Consider the following 20,134-nt stretch of genomic DNA (forward strand, 5'->3'; position numbering starts at 1 on the left):
GCGCTTACCTCGAATAGACAATCCGAGCGGCGGTGAGAGCGGCTACTCCCGGCTGTGAGAGGTGAGCGGGAGCAGCTGCGGCCTCTCTGGGGGTGAACAATAAGGAGTCCCTGTGGTGAAAGTGGGCTGGACCAGGGAGAGCTCTGAACCTGGTGCCCAATCATTTCTGCCTCAGTGACAGGGGCGGGCTTTCACATGGCCTGCAAGCACGCCCCTGTCACTGAGGCACTCGTACTGGTGCCGCTTACAGCGCTTTTTTTAAATGGGCTTTTTACTGCCCATTGTTTGGCGCCGCCCCCGTTTCTGACCCTTTATCATTGGCTTCGGGAGGCACCGCTCATGGTGCCTCCGAAACTAATTTAAACCAGCTTTAGCACTGTAAAACTGATTACAGTAATGTAAAGCATATACTTATGACACTTTGTGTCATAAGTATCTTCTGTGTATTACTGTAATCATTAATGACAGGGGAGGCACTGCCTCCCCTGACTGCACGTCCCTGCTTCCCATACCCCTGCACCTCACTCACTCCATCTCATAACCCTGCACTTCACTTCCTTCTCATACTCCTGCACCTCACTCCCTCCTCATACCCCTGCACCTCACTACCTCCTTCCTTCTCATACCCCTGCACCTCACTCCCTCCTCATAACTCTGCACCTCACTATCTCTTTCCCATACCACTGCACCTCACTCCCTCCTCATACCCCTGCACTTCACTCCCTCCTCATACTCCTGCACCTCACTCCATCCTTCTCATAACCCTGCACCTCACTTCCTCCTCATACCTCTGCACCTCACTCCCTCCTCATACCCCTGCACCTCACTCCCTCCACATCCCCTGCACCTCACTTCCTCCTCATACTCCTGCACCTCACTCCCTCCTCATACCCCTGCACCTCACTCCCTCCTCATACCCCTGCACCTCACTTGCTCCTCATACTCCTGCACCTCACTCCCTCCATATACCCCTGCACCTCACTCCCTCCTCATACCCCTGCACCTCACTACCTCATACCCTTGTACCTCACTCCCTCCTTATACCCCTGCACCTCACTACCTCACACCCCTGCACCTCACTCCCTCCTCATACTCCTGCACCTCACTACGTCATACCCCTGCACCTCACTCCCTCTTCATACCCCTGCACATCACTACCTCATACCCCTGTACCTCACTCCCTCCTCATACCCCTGCACCTCACTACCTCACACCCCTGCACCTCACTCCCTCCTCATACTCCTGCACCTCACTACCTCATACCCCTGCACCTCACTCCCTCCTCATACCCCTGCACCTCACTACCTCATACCCCTGCACGTCACTACCTCATACCCCTGCACCTCACTCCCTCCTCATACCCCTGCACCTCACTACCTCCTCATACCCCTGCACCTCACTATCTCCTTCCCATACCACTGCACCTCACTCCCTCCTCATACCCCTGCACTTCACTCCCTCCTCATACCCCTGCACCTCACTCCCTCCTCATACCCCTGCACCTCACTACCTCACACCCCTGCACCTCACTCCCGCCTCATACTCCTGCACCTCACTACCTCATACCCCTGCACCTCACTCCCTCCTCATACCCCTGCACTTCACTACCTCATACCCCTGCACGTCACTACCTCATACCCCTGCACCTCACTCCCTCCTCATACCCCTGCACCTCACTACCTCCTCATACCCCTGCACCTCACTATCTCCTTCCCATACCACTGCACCTCACTCCCTCCTCATACCCCTGCACTTCACTCCCTCCTCATACCCCTGCACCTCACTCCCTCCTTCTCATAACCCTGCACCTCACTTCCTCCTCATACCTCTGCACCTCACTCCCTCCTCATACCCCTGCACCTCACTCCCTCCTCATACCCCTGCACCTCACTTCCTCCTCATACTCCTGCACCTCACTCCCTCCTCATACCCCTGCAACTCACTACCTCTTACCCCTGCACCTCACTCCCTCCGCATACCCCTGCACCTCACTCCCTCCTCATACTCCTGCACCTCACTTGCTCCTCATACTCCTGCACCTCACTCCCTCCATATACCCCTGCACCTCACTCCCTCCTCATACCCCTGCACCTCACTACCTCACACCCCTGCACCTCACTCCCTCCTCATACTCCTGCACCTCACTACGTCATACCCCTGCACCTCACTCCCTCTTCATACCCCTGCACATCACTACCTCATACCCCTGCACCTCACTCCCTCCTCATACCCCTGCACCTCACACCCCTGCACCTCACTCCCTCCTCATACTCCTGCACCTCACTACCTCATACCCCTGCACCTCACTCCCTCCTCATACCCCTGCACCTCACTACCTCATACCCCTGCACATCACTACCTCATACACCTGCACCTCACTCCCTCCTCATACCCCTGCACCTCACTACCTCCTCATACCCCTGCACCTCACTCCCTCCTTCCCATATCCCTGCACCTCACTCCCTCCTTCTCATACCCCTGCACCTCGCTTCCTCCTCATACCCCTGCACCTCACTCCATCCTCATACCCCGCACCTCACTCCCTCCATATACCCCACACCTCAATACCTCCTTCCTTCTCATACCCCTGCACCTCACTCCCTTCTCATACTCCTGCACCTCACTACCTCATACCCCTGCACCTCACTACCTCATACCCCTGCACCTCACTCCCTCCTCATACCCCTGCACCTCACTCCTTCATACCCCTGCACCTCACTCTCTCCTCATACCACTTCACCTCACTCCCTCATACCCCTGCACCTCACTCCCTCCTCATACCACTGCACCTCACTCCCTCAATGTGCATGTGCCCAGTATACCTTCCTCTAGCACGCAGAATAGACAGCCTTATGGGAGAGAGGAGCTGGGGGTTACACCGCTGCTGAACCACTGCATCCATCACACAGGCAGTGCCCCGGTGAGGTGGGTGCTATAGGAATGCGGCTGGGAGTAGGTGCTGCTGGTGGACAACGGCAGCAAAAGATGACAGTGTGTAGCACAAACAGGGCGTGTGGCAGAACACATGCCGGCTCCCGGCTCTACAACTACACTCAGAGCGGGTGACTTGGCACAGTATAGAAAGCATCACTGACCCGTTAGATGCTGTGCCGCCGGTGTGCCTGCTCCCGTTCTTAGAGTCACCGCCTCCTTCCGTTCGTAGCGCTCCGCCACCTACTTAGCTGGGAGTCCAGGTAGGCGGCAAGTGGCTCCTGCAGCCTCCTGAGCCGCCCCTCCATCTCTATCCACCAATATCATGAAGTAGGGTGGGTATGCAGTGGCAGGCAGTGTGCAGAAATGTGCACTGACTGAGCGGCACTTCCAGCACTGGCTGTGTCTGTGTGATTCCAGCAAACTAGCCGGACAGAGGGTGTATGGAAGGGGTGCCTGACCTCGGATGGCTTCCGGCGCTGGGCCGCTGGCTGTAACAGCGCAAAAAAAATGTTTTCCTTTACCATATCCTCCAACTGTACCTCTTTGGCAGGTACAGTAACTTTTTTTATGGTCTGTACGGATTTTTGGCTCTCCAAACGTCCATTGAAAGTATAGGAAAAGGGGTGTGGCCACGCCCCTTTACCTGCAGCCACAGCCTTTTTTCAGATTTGTACCGGTTTTTATGTGTAAAATGTTGGAGGGTATGCTTTACACGTTGGCAGCCTCCAGCGGATCTCTCTGGGCCTATATTCATTGGGGAGCTTGGAGCTGCAGCTCCATCCGCCCCATTGTTAATCCGGCTCTGCATTATTATATATTGAAATTGTTACAGGTATTGCAAATAAGCAGCTGTTGAGCCTGAAAAAACTTATCAGTACACAGTTGTCTTCTGTTAAGGGCAGTACACACAGGGAGAGATGTGTGCTGACCGATCTGTCACAGACCGCTCAGCACACGTCTCTCCCCCCGCTCAGCACAGCGCGATGTGTGCTGAGCGAGGGGGGGCTAATCTAGCACCGGCGATAGTGTTGTGCGGGGCCACGCATTGATATAGCTGTGGAGCATACACACGAGAAATCTGTGCTTAAAATCTAAGCAATCTAGTCAGATTTCTTAGATTTTAATAACGGATCTCTCCGTGTGTACCCCCCATTAAGAGCCAACTCTATTGTGTTTTCTTTTACTTTACTGTTTAAAGTTTTGCTGTGTACAGAGACGTAAATGTGAAATGGTCTTTGTATACTTGTGGGAACCAGGACTGTCATCTGGTTTATGTGGCAGGCAATGAGATTGATCACACACACTGCAGGCAGAAATGCATAGTCCCTACTGTTTATCCCCCTTCCACGCTCACTCCCTGTAAGCACATGTCTGATAAGAAAATAAGGTACCTCTACCTACAGTGTGGAAGACTATGTGATGGACAGAGGGTGGGATGTTTACTGCACATTTGTCTACGAAGAAAATTAGAACAATGATGGTGGCTGAAATGTATTGTTTGCCCTTTTAATATAAATCATAAAGGAAAGACTTAACATTTTGGGTTAGTGTGCCTTCCTCCCTGGAAGTAATCTACAGTGTCTTTATTTTTACCGTATTCTTTCTATGCTTTTATTTACAGAAGGAACAAACACTAGTGGTTCCAAAATTTCATACCAGGTTGGTGGGGGTGGTATGGAAAAGAAGAGTCTGGTACAAAGCAGCAGTAGTTATATCACATCAGGTATGTATTCTACTATCCATGAGACGTGTGTGTGTGTGTGTGTGTGTGTGTGTGTGTGTGTGTGTGTGTGTGTGTGTGTGTGTGTGTGTAGATATATATATATATATATACTGTACATACATACACACAAATATTAGTAGGCCATCAGCATAGTGTTCATCTTAATAATTTGTTAATGCCAAACATAAAAGAAAAAGACGACATCCTTATACATACTTCCTGTTTTGAAGGATATACTGTACTGTATTTATGTTGCTGAGAGTTGCATCATTTAAAAGTAAATGTCAGGCAATTTCCTAAGGTGAAATACCAGCTTATGACCTGCAGGTGGCGTGTGCTATTGCAATGTGTTGAAAAATTAAAAGAGGACTGTTCTATCACCTCTTCATAGATTTTAATAGTACTTTGTTTCCATCATGTGCAGGCTAGTAAAAAGCACTGCGAGTCTTTTCAATGAAATTACTTCTAGTTGTAATAAATTTAAGCTGTTACAAGAAACAAACTACAACCAAAACACATTGACTGATGCAGGCTTCAACAACACACAATACATACGCTCTTAATTAATAAGTAATATAAGACTCATTTTACCTTAGGAGGAAGGGGTTAAAACATTTTTATTGATGCACATACGTAGATAAATCACTTCCTACACAAAGTTAGCTCTGTCTGATCAGCATGGGCAACAGTCAGGGAAACATAAACCACTTACAATATTATTTAACATTAATATATAAAGTAATATTGTAACTACAATATTGATGTACAAAGTGTAATTGTAATGTCATTTATTTTTCAATTTAGCCTCAGGCGGCGGCAGCTCAAGAGCAAATATCAGCGCATCTGGATCTAGATACAATCAGTCCGCCGGTTCTACTCTATCAGTATCTCCAAACTCTACCTTTGACAGGAAAGGTTTCGTCTCCAGTTCTCGCCAGGCGGGTTATGAAGGTAGGAACTGCCACTGCCCTCACTGCATTACACACGGTTCTCTCAGTACTAAACTATCTGGTGAAGTTAACTGACCTGGAATTCACATGTTCTTTCCATTTTAGGAAGTTCCAGTGGGAATTCTTCACCGGAATACAGCAGAAAAGAAATGGGTATGCGTTACTAAAATATCTGTGCTTGATAAAAGGGGTAGTTTGAATAGTAACAATCTGGGAACTTATACATATATTTGTTTATTATAGGATTCTTTCCTATTAAGTTTCATAATTTTAGGGTACAGTGTCTGCTTTATATTTATTGCATTTATTTTACTGTTTTCCTTACAGCATCTTCTTCAAGTAGGGGTCGCACTCAGAGCAGAGGTAAGGACATATGTTTGTTGGCAGCGCTGATTATGTGACGTGAAGAGTTCATAGAAATAGATGTATCAAATCTTCTAAAGATGGCAAGTGGATAAGTTGCCAATAGCAACTAATCAATTTCTAGCTATTACACTATTTATAAAATGTACCTGATAATTGATAGCTTTAAGCTGATTGGTTAATTTTTTATTATGATTAATACATCGTCCCTTAAGTAGAGTAAAACAGTTATAGGTACCCGAAACTTAAAATGTACATTTTTATTTTCACTTAACTTAAAATCTGTAAATGTAATCAAGCAGAGCTATACCAAGTGTGCCATTATTTATGACTTCATGTATATAGTCTTATTTTATTATTCTGATTTTACAGAAACTGAAATCCGCACTCGTCTCCAGAGCGCATCGCCTTCCACAAGATGTAAGTTATTTCCTTATCTCTTCTATTTTATTCCAGGATGGAGCATCATGCCGCTAGAGTCATTTACAGTAATGCACCTGACATATTGATTTGAGCAGGTTCAGGTCATGTACAAAATGATTGTAGCCCTAAGTTCCAGTCATTTCCATACAAAGTGTGAAAACAATATTGAATAAGGAGGGTGTAAGGCAGAGTAAACTCACACATGGATGGCTGTACAATGTCTCCCCTTTATCTTCCTCCAGGGACAGAACTTGATGATGTGAAGAAATTGCTAAAAGGAGGCCGTTCCACCAGTGTCAGCCCCAGCAGATCCCCAACAAACACCCTTCCCATTCCCAAAAAGCCTGTACTGGAAACAAAGATGGTGACAGAGAGCTCACAATCAGGTCAGTGTCCTTTATATTACCGTGGAGAAACCTTATTAGTTAATAAAGAGGTTATGTATCAAGTAGTGAAAAGGGGGGTGATGTGGACCATTGGAGACATTCTCCATAGCAACCAATAACCTTTAAGATAGCAATCAAGTACATTCTATAAATGATAGGTACTGTAGAAGCTGATTTGTTACTATTATTATTATTATCCTTTATTTATATGGCGCCACAAGGGATCCGCAGCACTCATTACACAGTACATCATCAAATGAGCAAACAAGACCGCACTTACAGTTTGAGACAATATAGGACAAGTACAAGGTATATACAGAAAACCAGGGGTTAGGTGCCATCAAAGGGAGTATGGAGTATAAGATAGTGTAAGTAAGAAAAGGAACGGCACATAAGGAAAGAAGGCCCTGCTCTTGCTAACTTACAATCTAAAAGGTGAAGGGCTGACAGACCGTGGTGACACAGAAGGGGTAGTATGGACAACTTCTCCACTGGTTCACCTCTCCATTCTTTTGACTGCTAGATACATGAATCTCACTTGTTGATCATTGTGCCCTGTACACTATATAACAAATGGCTCCTTGGTACAGTTTCAGGATCATATGACACAACTATACTAGATTCCGCACTCCCATCGTACATGTGGACCTCCACACTTCCCGCAGGATCCTCCATGGCTGGCTACCACAACAACATGGGTGGAATGGGTTACGGTTCATCTATGATGAATGCCCATTCTTCAGGATCAGGTAGGAACACTAAAAATAGTAGTCAAAAAGTTTAGCTGTAAGTTGTTTCATTTGTTTTGTTTTGTTGTTTTGTATCTTACTTGTTTTTTTTTAATCTCATTAGTATTCGGAATCCCAAACAATCTGGCCCCCAGTTCTCCTACACTTCATCCAGGGCTTAACACTTCCTCTGCAGGTAACCCACTCACTGCCTTCACTAGATTCAATATATACCTTCGTATGTAAGCAATGCTCAACCTCTTGTAGAACTACTATGTATTAAATTGCAATATGTGGAGTGAAGTACATAAAAATCTGTATAGTAGAACCATTTTGTGTTTCATCCCAGTATAAGTTCCAGTATTAAATATTAATTTTCTCTATCGTCCTAGTGGATGCTGGGGTTCCTGAAAGGACCATGGGGAATAGCGGCTCCGCAGGAGACAGGGCACAAAAAGTAAAGCTTTTCCAGATCAGGTGGTGTGCACTGGCTCCTCCCCCTATGACCCTCCTCCAGACTCCAGTTAGATTTTTGTGCCCGGCCGAGAAGGGTGCAATCTAGGTGGCTCTCCTAAAGAGCTGCTTAGAAAAAGTTTAGCTTAGGTTTTTTATTTTACAGTGAGTCCTGCTGGCAACAGGATCACTGCAACGAGGGACTGAGGGGAGAAGAAGTGAACTCACCTGCGTGCAGGATGGATTGGCTTCTTGGCTACTGGACATCAGCTCCAGAGGGACGATCACAGGTACAGCCTGGATGGTCACCGGAGCCGCGCCGCCGGCCCCCTTGCAGATGCTGAAGTCAGAAGAGGTCCAGAATCGGCGGCTGAAGACTCCTGCAGTCTTCTAAAGGTAGCGCACAGCACTGCAGCTGTGCGCCATTTTCCTCTCAGCACACTTCACACGCAGTCACTGAGGGTGCAGGGCGCTGGGGGGGGCGCCCTGGGAGGCAAATGTAACCTATATAAAGGCTAAAAATACCTCACATATAGCCCCCAGAGGCTATATGGAGATATTTAACCCCTGCCTGGATTCACTAAATAGCGGGAGACGAGCCCGCCGGAAAAGGGGCGGGGCCTATCTCCTCAGCACACGGCGCCATTTCCTCTCACAGCTCCGCTGGTCAGGACGGCTCCCAGGTCTCTCCCCTGCACTGCACTACAGAAACAGGGTAAAACAGAGAGGGGGGGCAAATTTATGGCGATATTTTGATATATATAAAGCAGCTATAAGGGAGCACTTATTATAAGGCTATCCCTGTTATATATAGCGCTTTTGGTGTGTGCTGGCAAACTCTCCCTCTGTCTCCCCAAAGGGCTAGTGGGTCCTGTCTTCGTTAGGAGCATTCCCTGTGTGTCTGCTGTGTGTCGGTACGTGTGTGTCGACATGTATGAGGACGATATTGGTGTGGAGGCGGAGCAATTGCCAAATATGAGGATGTCACCCCCTAGGGAGTCGACACCAGAATGGATGCCTTTATTTATGGAACTACGGGATAGTGTCAACACGCTAAAGCAGTCGTTTGACGACATGAGACGGCCGGACAATCAATTAGTGCCTGTCCAGGCGACTCAAACACCGTCAGGGGCTGTGAAACGCCCTTTGCCTCAGTCGGTCGACACAGACCCAGACGCAGGCACTGACTCCAGTGGTGACGGTGACGAATCAACCGTATTTTCCAGTAGGGCCACACGTTATATGATTTTGGCAATGAAGGAGGCGTTACATTTAGCTGATACTACAGGTACCACTAAACAGGGTATTATGTGGGGTGTGAAAAAACTACCTATAGTTTTTCCTGAATCAGAAGAATTAAATGACGTGTGTAATGAAGCGTGGGTTGCCCCTGATAAAAAGCTGATAATTTCAAAGAAATTATTGGCATTATACCCTTTCCCGCCAGAGGTTAGGGAGCGCTGGGAAACACCTCCTAGGGTGGACAAGGCGCTAACACGCTTATCTAAACAAGTGGCGTTACCCTCTCCTGAGACGGCCGCACTTAAAGATCCATCAGATAGGAGGATGGAAAATATCCAAAAAAGTATATACACACATGCAGGTGTTATACTACGACCAGCTATAGCGACTGCCTGGATGTGCAGTGCTGGGGTAGTTTGGTCAGAGTCCCTGATTGAAAATATTGATACCCTGGACAGGGACAATATTTTACTGTCGTTAGAACAAATAAAGGATGCATTTCTTTATATGCGTGATGCACAGAGGGATATCTGCACACTGGCATCACGGGTAAGTGCTATGTCCATTTCGGCCAGAAGAGCTTTATGGACGCGACAGTGGACAGGCGATGCGGATTCAAAACGACATATGGAAGTTTTGCCGTATAAAGGGGAGGAGTTATTTGGAGTCGGTCTATCAGATTTGGTGGCCACGGCTACAGCCGGGAAATCCACCTTTCTACCTCAAGTCACTCCCCAACAGAAAAAGGCACCGACTTTTCAACCGCAGCCCTTTCGTTCCTTTAAAAATAAGAGAGCAAAGGGCTATTCATATCTGCCACGAGGCAGAGGTCGAGGGAAGAGACAGCAACAGGCAGCTCCTTCCCAGGAACAGAAGCCTTCCCCGGCTTCTACAAAAGCCTCAGCATGACGCTGGGGCTTCTCAAGCGGACTCGGGGACGGTGGGTGGTCGTCTCAAAAAATTACAGCGCGCAGTGGGCTCACTCGCAGGTAGATCCCTGGATCCTGCAGATAATATCTCAGGGGTACAGGTTGGAATTAGAGACAGATCCACCTCGCCGTTTCCTGAAGTCTGCTTTACCAACGTCCCCCTCCGAAAGGGAGACGGTTTTGGAAGCCATTCACAAGCTGTACTCTCAGCAGGTGATAGTCAAGGTACCTCTTCTACAACAAGGGAAGGGGTATTATTCCACTCTTTTTGTGGTACCGAAGCCGGATGGCTCGGTAAGGCCTATTCTAAATCTGAAGTCCTTGAACCTGTACATAAAGAAGTTCAAGTTCAAGATGGAGTCACTCAGAGCAGTGATAGCGAACCTGGAAGAGGGGGACTTTATGGTATCCTTGGACATCAAGGATGCGTATCTCCACGTTCCAATTTACCCCTCACACCAGGGGTACCTCAGGTTCGTTGTACAAAACTGTCACTATCAGTTTCAGACGCTGCCGTTCGGATTGTCCACGGCACCTCGGGTCTTTACAAAGGTAATGGCCGAGATGATGATTCTTCTTCGAAGAAAAGGCATATTAATTATCCCATACTTGGACGATCTCCTAATAAGGGCAAGGTCCAGAGAACAGCTAGAGATGGGATTAGCACTGTCGCAAGAAGTGCTAAAACAACACGGGTGGATTCTGAATATTCCAAAATCCCAGTTAATGCCGACAACTCGTCTGCTGTTCCTAGGGATGATTCTGGACACGGTTCAGAAAAAGGTTTTTCTCCCGGAGGAAAAAGCCAAGGAGTTATCCGAGCTTGTCAGGAACCTCCTAAAACCAGGAAAGGTGTCTGTACATCAATGCACAAGAGTCCTGGGAAAAATGGTGGCTTCTTACGAAGCAATTCCATTCGGCAGATTCCACGCAAGAATTTTCCAAAGGGATCTGTTGGACAAATGGTCAGGGTCGCATCTTCAGATGCACCTGCGGATAACCCTGTCTCCAAGGACAAGGGTGTCTCTTCTGTGGTGGTTGCAGAGTGCTCATCTATTGGAGGGCCGCAGATTCGGCATACAGGATTGGATCCTGGTGACCACGGACGCCAGCCTGAGAGGCTGGGGAGCAGTCACACAAGGAAGAAACTTCCAGGGAGTATGGACGAGCCTGGAAACGTCTCTTCACATAAACATTCTGGAACTAAGAGCAATATACAATGTTCTAAGCCAGGCAGAACCTCTGCTTCAGGGAAAACCGGTGTTGATCCAGTCGGACAACATCACGGCAGTCGCCCATGTGAACAGACAGGGCGGCACAAGAAGCAGGAGTGCAATGGCAGAAGCTGCAAGGATTCTTCGCTGGGCAGAGAATCATGTGATAGCACTGTCAGCAGTGTTCATCCCGGGAGTGGACAACTGGGAAGCAGACTTCCTCAGCAGACACGATCTTCACCCGGGAGAGTGGGGACTTCATCCAGAAGTCTTCCACTTGCTGGTAACCCGTTGGGAAAGACCAATGGTGGACATGATGGCGTCTCGCCTCAACAAAAAACTGGACAGGTATTGCGCCAGGTCAAGAGATCCGCAGGCAATAGCTGTGGACGCGCTGGTAACGCCTTGGGTGTACCAGTCGGTGTATGTGTTTCCTCCTCTGCCTCTCATACCAAAAGTATTGAGAATTATACGGCAAAGAGGCGTAAGGACGATACTAGTGGTTCCGGATTGGCCAAGAAGGACTTGGTACCCGGAACTTCAAGAGATGATCACGGAAGATCCGTGGCCTCTACCTCTAAGGAGGGACTTGCTTCAGCAGGGTCCCTGTCTGTTTCAAGACTTACCGCGGCTGCGTTTGACGGCATGGCGGTTGAACGCCGGATCCTAAAGGAAAAAGGCATGCCGGAAGAAGTCATTCCTACTTTGATTAAAGCAAGGAAGGAAGTAACCGTGCAACATTATCACCGAATTTGGCGAAAATATGTTGCGTGGTGCGAAGATCGGAGTGCTCCGACGGAGGAATTTCAACTGGGTCGATTCCTACATTTCCTGCAATCAGGATTGTCTATGGGTCTCAAATTGGGATCTATTAAGGTTCAAATTTCGGCCCTGTCGATTTTCTTTCAAAAAGAATTGGCTTCAGTCCCTGAAGTCCAGACCTTTGTTAAGGGAGTGCTACATATACAGCCTCCTGTGGTGCCTCCAGTGGCACCGTGGGATCTCAATGTGGTTTTGGACTTTCTAAAATCTCATTGGTTTGAACCACTTAAGAAGGTGGATTTGAAATATCTCACATGGAAAGTGACCATGCTTCTAGCCCTGGCTTCGGCCAGGAGAGTGTCAGAACTGGCAGCTTTATCTTACAAAAGCCCATATCTGATTTTCCATTCGGACAGGGCAGAACTGCGGACTCGTCCGCATTTTCTCCCTAAGGTGGTGTCAGCATTTCATCTGAACCAGCCTATTGTAGTGCCTGCGGCTACAAGTGACTTGGAGGACTCCAAGTTACTGGACGTTGTCAGAGCATTAAAAATATATATTGCAAGGACAGCTGGAGTCAGAAAATCTGACTCGTTGTTTATATTGTATGCACCCAACAAGATGGGTGCTCCTGCGTCTAAGCAGACGATTGCTCGTTGGATCTGTAGCACAATCCAACTTGCACATTCTGTGGCAGGCCTGCCACAGCCTAAATCTGTAAAGGCCCACTCCACAAGGAAGGTGGGCTCATCTTGGGCGGCTGCCCGAGGGGTCTCGGCATTACAACTTTGCCGAGCAGCTACGTGGTCAGGGGAGAACACGTTTGTAAAATTTTACAAATTTGATACTCTGGCTAAGGAGGACCTGGAGTTCTCTCATTCGGTGCTGCAGAGTCATCCGCACTCTCCCGCCCGTTTGGGAGCTTTGGTATAATCCCCATGGTCCTTTCAGGAACCCCAGCATCCACTAGGACGATAGAGAAAATAAGATTTTACTTACCGATAAATCTATTTCTCGGAGTCCGTAGTGGATGCTGGGCGCCCATCCCAAGTGCGGATTATCTGCAAAAATTGTACATAGTTATTGTTAACTAATTCGGGTTATTGTTGAAGGAAGCCATCTTTCAGAGACTCCGCTGTTATCATACTGTTAACTGGGTTTAGATCACAAGTTGTACGGTGTGATTGGTGTGGCTGGTATGAGTCTTACCCGGGATTCAAAATCCTCCCTTATTGTGTACGCTCGTCCGGGCACAGTACCTAACTGGAGTCTGGAGGAGGGTCATAGGGGGAGGAGCCAGTGCACACCACCTGATCTGGAAAAGCTTTACTTTTTGTGCCCTGTCTCCTGCGGAGCCGCTATTCCCCATGGTCCTTTCAGGAACCCCAGCATCCACTACGGACTCCGAGAAATAGATTTATCGGTAAGTAAAATCTTATTATTAATATGTAATTAATAATAATAATTATTACTATTATTATTATTATCATCATGAAAATTGTAATTCTCAAGAGATCTGTTGTTCAACCAGGCTCACCATAATTGTAGTGACTTGTACTAAATACACACATTACACAGAGATATAAGGGACACTAATAAAAGAGGACATATTTATTAATAGGTAACTCCACATAATAATACTGAATATTACCTATCTGGACTTCAGTGTTACTCCAAATCCAGTGGATCATAAATGCTGCAATATCAATGCTTGTTCTTCTGTGGCAGCCAAACAGGCAACCATGTTAGGGGGGGGGGGGGGGGGGTCAGGGGATGTTTGAGGAAAAATTACTTCACAGAAAGGGTAGTGGTCAAGAGGAATAGCCTCCCATCAGAGGTGGTAGAGGCTAAGACAGTAGAGAAATTTAAACATGCATGGGATAGACATGAGGATATCCTTACAAAGAAATAAGGATCAAACAAGGTTAGAGATAAAAATAATGTAAAAAAAAAGGGGTCAGACTAGATGGGCCAAGTGGTTCTTATCTGCCGTCACATTCAATGTTTCTATGTCAAGCCCCTCCTCCATAAACTTCCTATTCATACAAATGGAAAGTTTGTGGAGGAGGGGCTTTGACAACATGCTGCCTGACTGTAGAAAGGCCTGTCTCAATGGCTCCAAGTGCAACATGGCAGAACTCTTACAAACACTGGGTGTATGCTGAACCAAAGGTAATAAATATTCAGCATTATTGTTTACCGAATTTCAACCTAAAGTGAGATTTCAGTTTTAGATGGAGTTAGTTGTTGAACTGATATTCATGTTAGTGTCCTGCAATAACTCAAGTATATCATGTAAAGTGATATAAATTAATAGTAAAATTCTGATAAAAAAATGAATTGTCCTGATGCACTGTGCCTTAGCAACATCCATGGGTGTTTTAAGATAAATTTTTATTTTCAACATGGGTTCTATAAGACAAGTTATATCATATTGCATACAAGATGTAACAACGTTCTGTCACAAATTGGTTTCTCCACAGTATTTGGTATGCAAAATAATTTGGCTCCATTACAAACGCAAGGTATGCTATCAGCTCAGGCGCCTGCTCTCAACAGTGCTGCTCTATCAGCAGGCTCCGCAGGTGAGTGTACCAGGCTGATGGACTTCCCAGAAATGCCCGAAGTTCTTTGCTGGAGTCTTTGTATTTTAATGAATATAACATTCTTCTTTCAGGATATGGAGTACAGAAAAATGTCACCCACAGCACGCAGAGCTCAGGCGGTGGTGGCGTTGGTGGTGGAGGTGGAGGTGGTGGCAGTGGCGGTGGCATTGTTGGTGGTAGCAGCACCGTCACTTCATCAACTGGTGAGTTATTATGTGACTTTTAATAGGGATAATTAAGGCAAATAATGAATCCGCATGCCAATACTTTGATTACTTAATAGAATTTACATTTTCCTTTAAATTAGCCAATATACCCAACCAAGCATGGACAAAAAGCACACTTCTTGCAGGCCGGACATCATGTGTGCAGATCTATAGGTCTTTTCTTTGAAAGCCCATGCAGCAGCTGCCATGTCACCACTGTTCTCCATAAATGGAACAAACTGGTTCCAGTTATTGTCTCTAAGGCCTGAAAAAAGGCTTAAAAAAAGTATAATTGGTGTCTTTTGGACTTGCTTACACCAATACATTCTAAAATCGTATTAACTTTTCTGACTGGGTGACAAAAGAAATAGATCATGGGGGAGGGGGCATAGATGTAGATTATCTAGACTTTAGTAAGTCTTTTCACACAGTCCCTGTTAGGTAAACTTGAAATGTTGTGATTGGATTCTGAGATGGTTGAATGGATAGGATGTTGGTTACAGGATAGAAAACAGATAATTGTACATTGTAGTAGATGGAATGCAGTCTAAGGAGGAATGAGTTACCAGTGGAGTAACCCAGGGATCTGTACTGGGACCAGTGATTTTTAATATCTTTATTGGTTACATTGCAAATGAAGGGAAAGAATGCTTTTGCAGATAACACAAAAGTATGCAATAGGGTAGACACATCAGGAGGGGGGAAACAAATCATTTAGGATCTAGATAGACTTGACAAATGGTCAAGAGAGTGGCAACTACAGTTTAATGCCAAAAAAATGCTAATTCCTGCACTTGGGGATCAAAAATACAAAAGCTAAATACAGTATTAATGGCTCTATAATGGAAACTACTGAGGAGGAAAGGGATCTAGTAGTCACTATTTCAAGTAAGCAATGTAACACAGCAATGAGGAAGTCAAGTCGTGCTTGTTGCATAGGTAGAAGAATCAACAGCAGAAAGAAAGAATTAATAATGCCACTGCATAGGTCATTAGTACAGCCTCATCTAGAATACTGTGCCCAGATCTGGAGGCCATATCTCCAGAAGGAATTAATACATTAGAGACTATACAAAGAAGGGCAGCAAAAATAATAAAACACTGCAAAAGCAGGCAACTAAAATAGGTTTATACCACAAAACTTACCAAGAAAGACTTAAAGATCTTAACATGTATAGTTTGGAGCAAAGAAGGGAAAGGAGGACATGATAGAAACTTTCAAATATATCATGGGTTGTAACAAGGTACAGCAGGGAGACATTCTTCAAAGGAAGAGAATTATTAGAACTTGAGGACATGCACTGAAACTGGAGAGAGATCGGTTCAGGGGATATTTGAGGAAAAATTACGTTATAGAAAGAGCAGTGGACAAGTGGAATAGCCTCCCATCAGAGGTGGTAGAGGCTAAGACAGCAGAGCAATTTAAACATGCTTGGGATAGACATAAGGGCATCCTTAGAAAGAACTAAGGATTTAATAAGGTTTGAGATCAAAATAAGGTTAAAAAAGGGGCAGACTAGATAGGCCAAGTGGTTCTTAGCCACAATCAAATTCTCTGCTTCTATGTTACAATTAATTTTAGAGCATGGCTGACCTATTTCTCATGTTTACATGTACTGCCGGTACAATGGACTGAATTGGTGAAGCACAATGTCTAAAATCTAGAGGCGTAGATGGGATGGGGGATAAGCCTGGTCCTCTCTAGGGGCCAGTCTAGCCAATGAGGAGTAAGCATGTCCTCACTATGATGTACCACCCAGTTGTCAGCACCATATGATGTCTGGCCGCACCCCCACTCTTGACCACATCCCAATCCCTTGACAGTCCTGAGAAAGCTTATGTAAAATACATGAAAATACATCTAAAGTACATCTTAGCGTTTATGCATGTATCGTTATTTGTTTTAATATGTGTTATTGAGAATTAATATTTCTGGAATTTTATGTCACCGAAAAAAATCGTCCAAACACTGTGATATGTGTGGATAACAGAGTACAATGTTTACTGAAGTTTCAGAAGCAAACCACATTTCAAGGTTTTAAACTATAAACTCTACTATGGGGTTTATTTTTTTAAGAGTCAGGTTGTAAAACCTGTCATTTTGTACTGTGTTTCAGACCGATATTAAAAAAGGCCAGTGCTTCTACTAGCAAGACATGGCTAGTAGAAGCATTGCCCTTTCAAATATTGGGCAGAAACACGATTTGAAATGACGGATTTTACAACCTGACTCTTGATAAATAAACCCCTAGGTGTCAAATTGTAGGGCAAAATAAAGCAATACAATATTACATTCGATTGGCACAAATATCTGAAATGTATTGGTCGCCGGCATAAAAATAGTTTCTACCAATCCAGTAATAGCTGAGTCTCCTATTTTACAGTTACCAGCACTAAAGCTCAAGCTGAAGAAATTCTCAGCAAAGACTACAAGTTCCTCCTGCTGGAGAAGGAAAAGGCCCCAGCTAAGAAGGATGGAGACATGCTGATAATGTCAAAGGACACTGGCAAGGTCTTCACAGCTTCCAGCATTGGCAGTTCAGGTATACAGCTCGGGCCTACCAACCCAGCTTTCTATAGAGTCAACTGCACCAATGCTTCCAAGAATGCAAATCATTAATATTCCCTAAGCGCTGAAGAGGTTAAAGACATTCTGTTCATTGCAGTGACTTCTTTAAACCTATAGTGGTACTTCCAAGCACTTCTTCTGTAACTAGACAAGGCTAAGGTAACATGTTACCTTCCACCAACTGTTGAACTATATATATTTCAAGCTGTCTTGCTAGTCATTTCCTGATAGGGCATTCAGGAACTTGAAGAGCCATAAGTTGCCTAGATATTTGGTTTCCACATTAAAGCTCAGCAAAGACCACTCTACCAATGGGCAAAGTACAGGCTGTGAAGGTTACTGTGCCCCCCCCCCCCTTCCCCCCCGCCCCCCCCCCGCCCCCCCTCCATTAGCTTTCTGCCAGCAAAATGTTTCATTTATTGACTTGGTGGAACTTACATAAATACATGAGATTGCCATGTTTTGCTTTAGTCATGTAATTAAAGTACTGGAATCTAAAACCCACAATTTTTAGTTTGCCAGTACAGTATAGGAGTTTTACCACATGCTGGGAATATGTGCCAGCCAGACAATGACATTTCTTGTTTCCACCCCCAGGTTCATATGGTGATGAAGTTCTGAAGAAAGAGAAACAATACACTAGCAGTGGGGAAGCTGTATACAAAGGAGAAGCTAATGGTATTAATTAAATTCCTTCCTCACAAACCCTTTCGTATTGACATTTATATGTGCCATGGCACTATAATGAGTTCTGTTTCCGCTGCAGGTGGCGTCAGGGTAACCAAAGAGAAATCCACATATGCAGGTAAGAAAAGATTTATTTCCTGAGCTTTCATTCTAAAATCCCATTGCACTGACATTAAATTATCCCCAGCACTGTATGGCCGCTGCTTATTTACTATTATTTACTTATATAGCGCCAGAATATTCTGTTGCACTTTACAATTACAATTGTAGCAATATTAGCAATACATAATAATACCATGGGGTGACATGTGAAGAAATAGCACCGCAGTAGAGGCACCATGTGACTGGACACTAAAATATATTAATGGTTATGAACATGGCTGGTAAGGAATAGGTGTCTCCTGCGAGTGAGGGCATTCTGTAATATTTACAGTGGTCCTTCTCTCCCCACAGAGATTCATCGTACTGATGGCTTGAAAGCTGGTGCTGATCAATATGTGGAAAGGAGGGAAGGTGGTACAGATGCTGTCTGTGGTCCATGTGGCACCTGCTGCAAGTGGTGGATGTGGCTGCTGGGTCTGATCCTGGGTCTACTGTTCCTTCTGGGACTGCTCTTCGGGCTCATATCTCTATGTAAGTAGTGAAATCCAATGTTCCTCACCAGAAACAGGGTGCAGGTCATGGCGGCAGCTGCTTTACAAACTAATGTACCGTACACAAGGCTGTCTTTAGTTGTTACAAGCCTGGGTACTGGGCAAGAACTGGAGGCGTGGACACTCCCTCTGCTAAAAAATAAATAGAAAAAACAATATGTGAAGTATCGCGAATCAGCACTGCAAACTGCAAAGGAAGACATTTGTCCCCCCTAAGCAGCACATCAAAGGAGTACAATGAACTGAGTGAAATATTTTCTTAGTGGTACTGAGTGCCGGCAAATGGGTGTGGTCATGTGGTGTGAGGGGGCGTGGCCACATGCCACAAGTAGGAGTGGCTACATGACACTAGTGGCGTGGCGACACTACAAAGCCCCTTTTCTCTGCACTCTGGAGGCAAGGCTAGAAATATATAGTACTACCTCCAGTATAATAGAAATATATAGTGATACCCCAAGTATAATAGAAATATATATTAATGCCCCCAGTATACTAAATATATATAGTAATGCCCCCAATGTAATAACAATATATAATAATGCCTCCATTATAACAGGAAAATATAGTGTAGTAATGCCCCTGGTATAATAGAAATATATAGTAGTGTCCACATTACAATAGAAATATGTAGTAATCTGCGCTCAACATTCAACAAGCGGTGAGTGACCGGGGGGGGGGGGGGGGGGGGGCGCACAGTGGGGTATGTATCTGGCACTAAATGGGGCATGTAACTGGCACTGAGTGGGGCATATAACTGGCACTAAATGGGGCATGTAACTGGCACTGAGTGGGGCATGCAACTGGCACTGAGTGGGGCATGTAACTGGCACTAAATGGGGCATGTAACTGGCACTGAGTGGGGCATGTAACTGGCACTGAGTGGGGCATGTAACTGGCACAGTGGGGCATGTATCTGGCACTGAGTGGGGCATGTATCTGGCACTGAGTGGGGCATGTATCTGGCACAGTGGGGCATGTATCTGGCACTGAGTGGGGCATGTAACTGGCACTGAGTAGGGCATGTAACTGGCACTGTGGGGCATGTATCTGGCACTGTGGGGCAATGTAACTGGCACTGTGGGGCAATGTATCTGGCACTGTGGGGCAATGTACCTGGCACTGTGGGCATGTATCTGGCACTGTGGGGCATGTATCCGGCACTGTGGGGCATTGTATCTGGCACTGTGGGGCAATGTAACTGGCACTGTGGGCCATTTTCAGTGGCCACACCCCTTCTGGTGCGTGGCCACACTCCTTCTGGTGTGTGGCCACGTCCATTTTTTCCCTCTGCGCACGCACATGCTTC

General features: G+C 45.9%; 1 protein-coding gene across 1 annotated transcript in view; it reads left to right on the forward strand.

Annotated features, from left to right (window-relative positions):
- Positions 1 to 20,134, forward strand: part of COL17A1 (collagen type XVII alpha 1 chain) — an 83,311-nt gene that overhangs the window by 23,164 nt on the left and 40,013 nt on the right. The window contains exons 4-17 of the mRNA XM_063963292.1: positions 4,556 to 4,657; positions 5,462 to 5,608; positions 5,713 to 5,760; positions 5,935 to 5,970; positions 6,343 to 6,390; positions 6,636 to 6,779; positions 7,370 to 7,528; positions 7,632 to 7,703; positions 14,591 to 14,692; positions 14,785 to 14,916; positions 17,304 to 17,462; positions 18,086 to 18,166; positions 18,255 to 18,293; positions 18,629 to 18,808. Coding sequence (XP_063819362.1) covers positions 4,556 to 4,657; positions 5,462 to 5,608; positions 5,713 to 5,760; positions 5,935 to 5,970; positions 6,343 to 6,390; positions 6,636 to 6,779; positions 7,370 to 7,528; positions 7,632 to 7,703; positions 14,591 to 14,692; positions 14,785 to 14,916; positions 17,304 to 17,462; positions 18,086 to 18,166; positions 18,255 to 18,293; positions 18,629 to 18,808 — 1,449 coding nt within the window. The remainder of the gene's footprint in view (positions 1 to 4,555; positions 4,658 to 5,461; positions 5,609 to 5,712; positions 5,761 to 5,934; positions 5,971 to 6,342; positions 6,391 to 6,635; positions 6,780 to 7,369; positions 7,529 to 7,631; positions 7,704 to 14,590; positions 14,693 to 14,784; positions 14,917 to 17,303; positions 17,463 to 18,085; positions 18,167 to 18,254; positions 18,294 to 18,628; positions 18,809 to 20,134) is intronic.

The sequence above is a fragment of the Pseudophryne corroboree genome, chromosome 3 (genome assembly GCF_028390025.1).
Source record: "Pseudophryne corroboree isolate aPseCor3 chromosome 3, aPseCor3.hap2, whole genome shotgun sequence".
Taxonomy (NCBI): Eukaryota; Metazoa; Chordata; class Amphibia; order Anura; family Myobatrachidae; genus Pseudophryne; species Pseudophryne corroboree.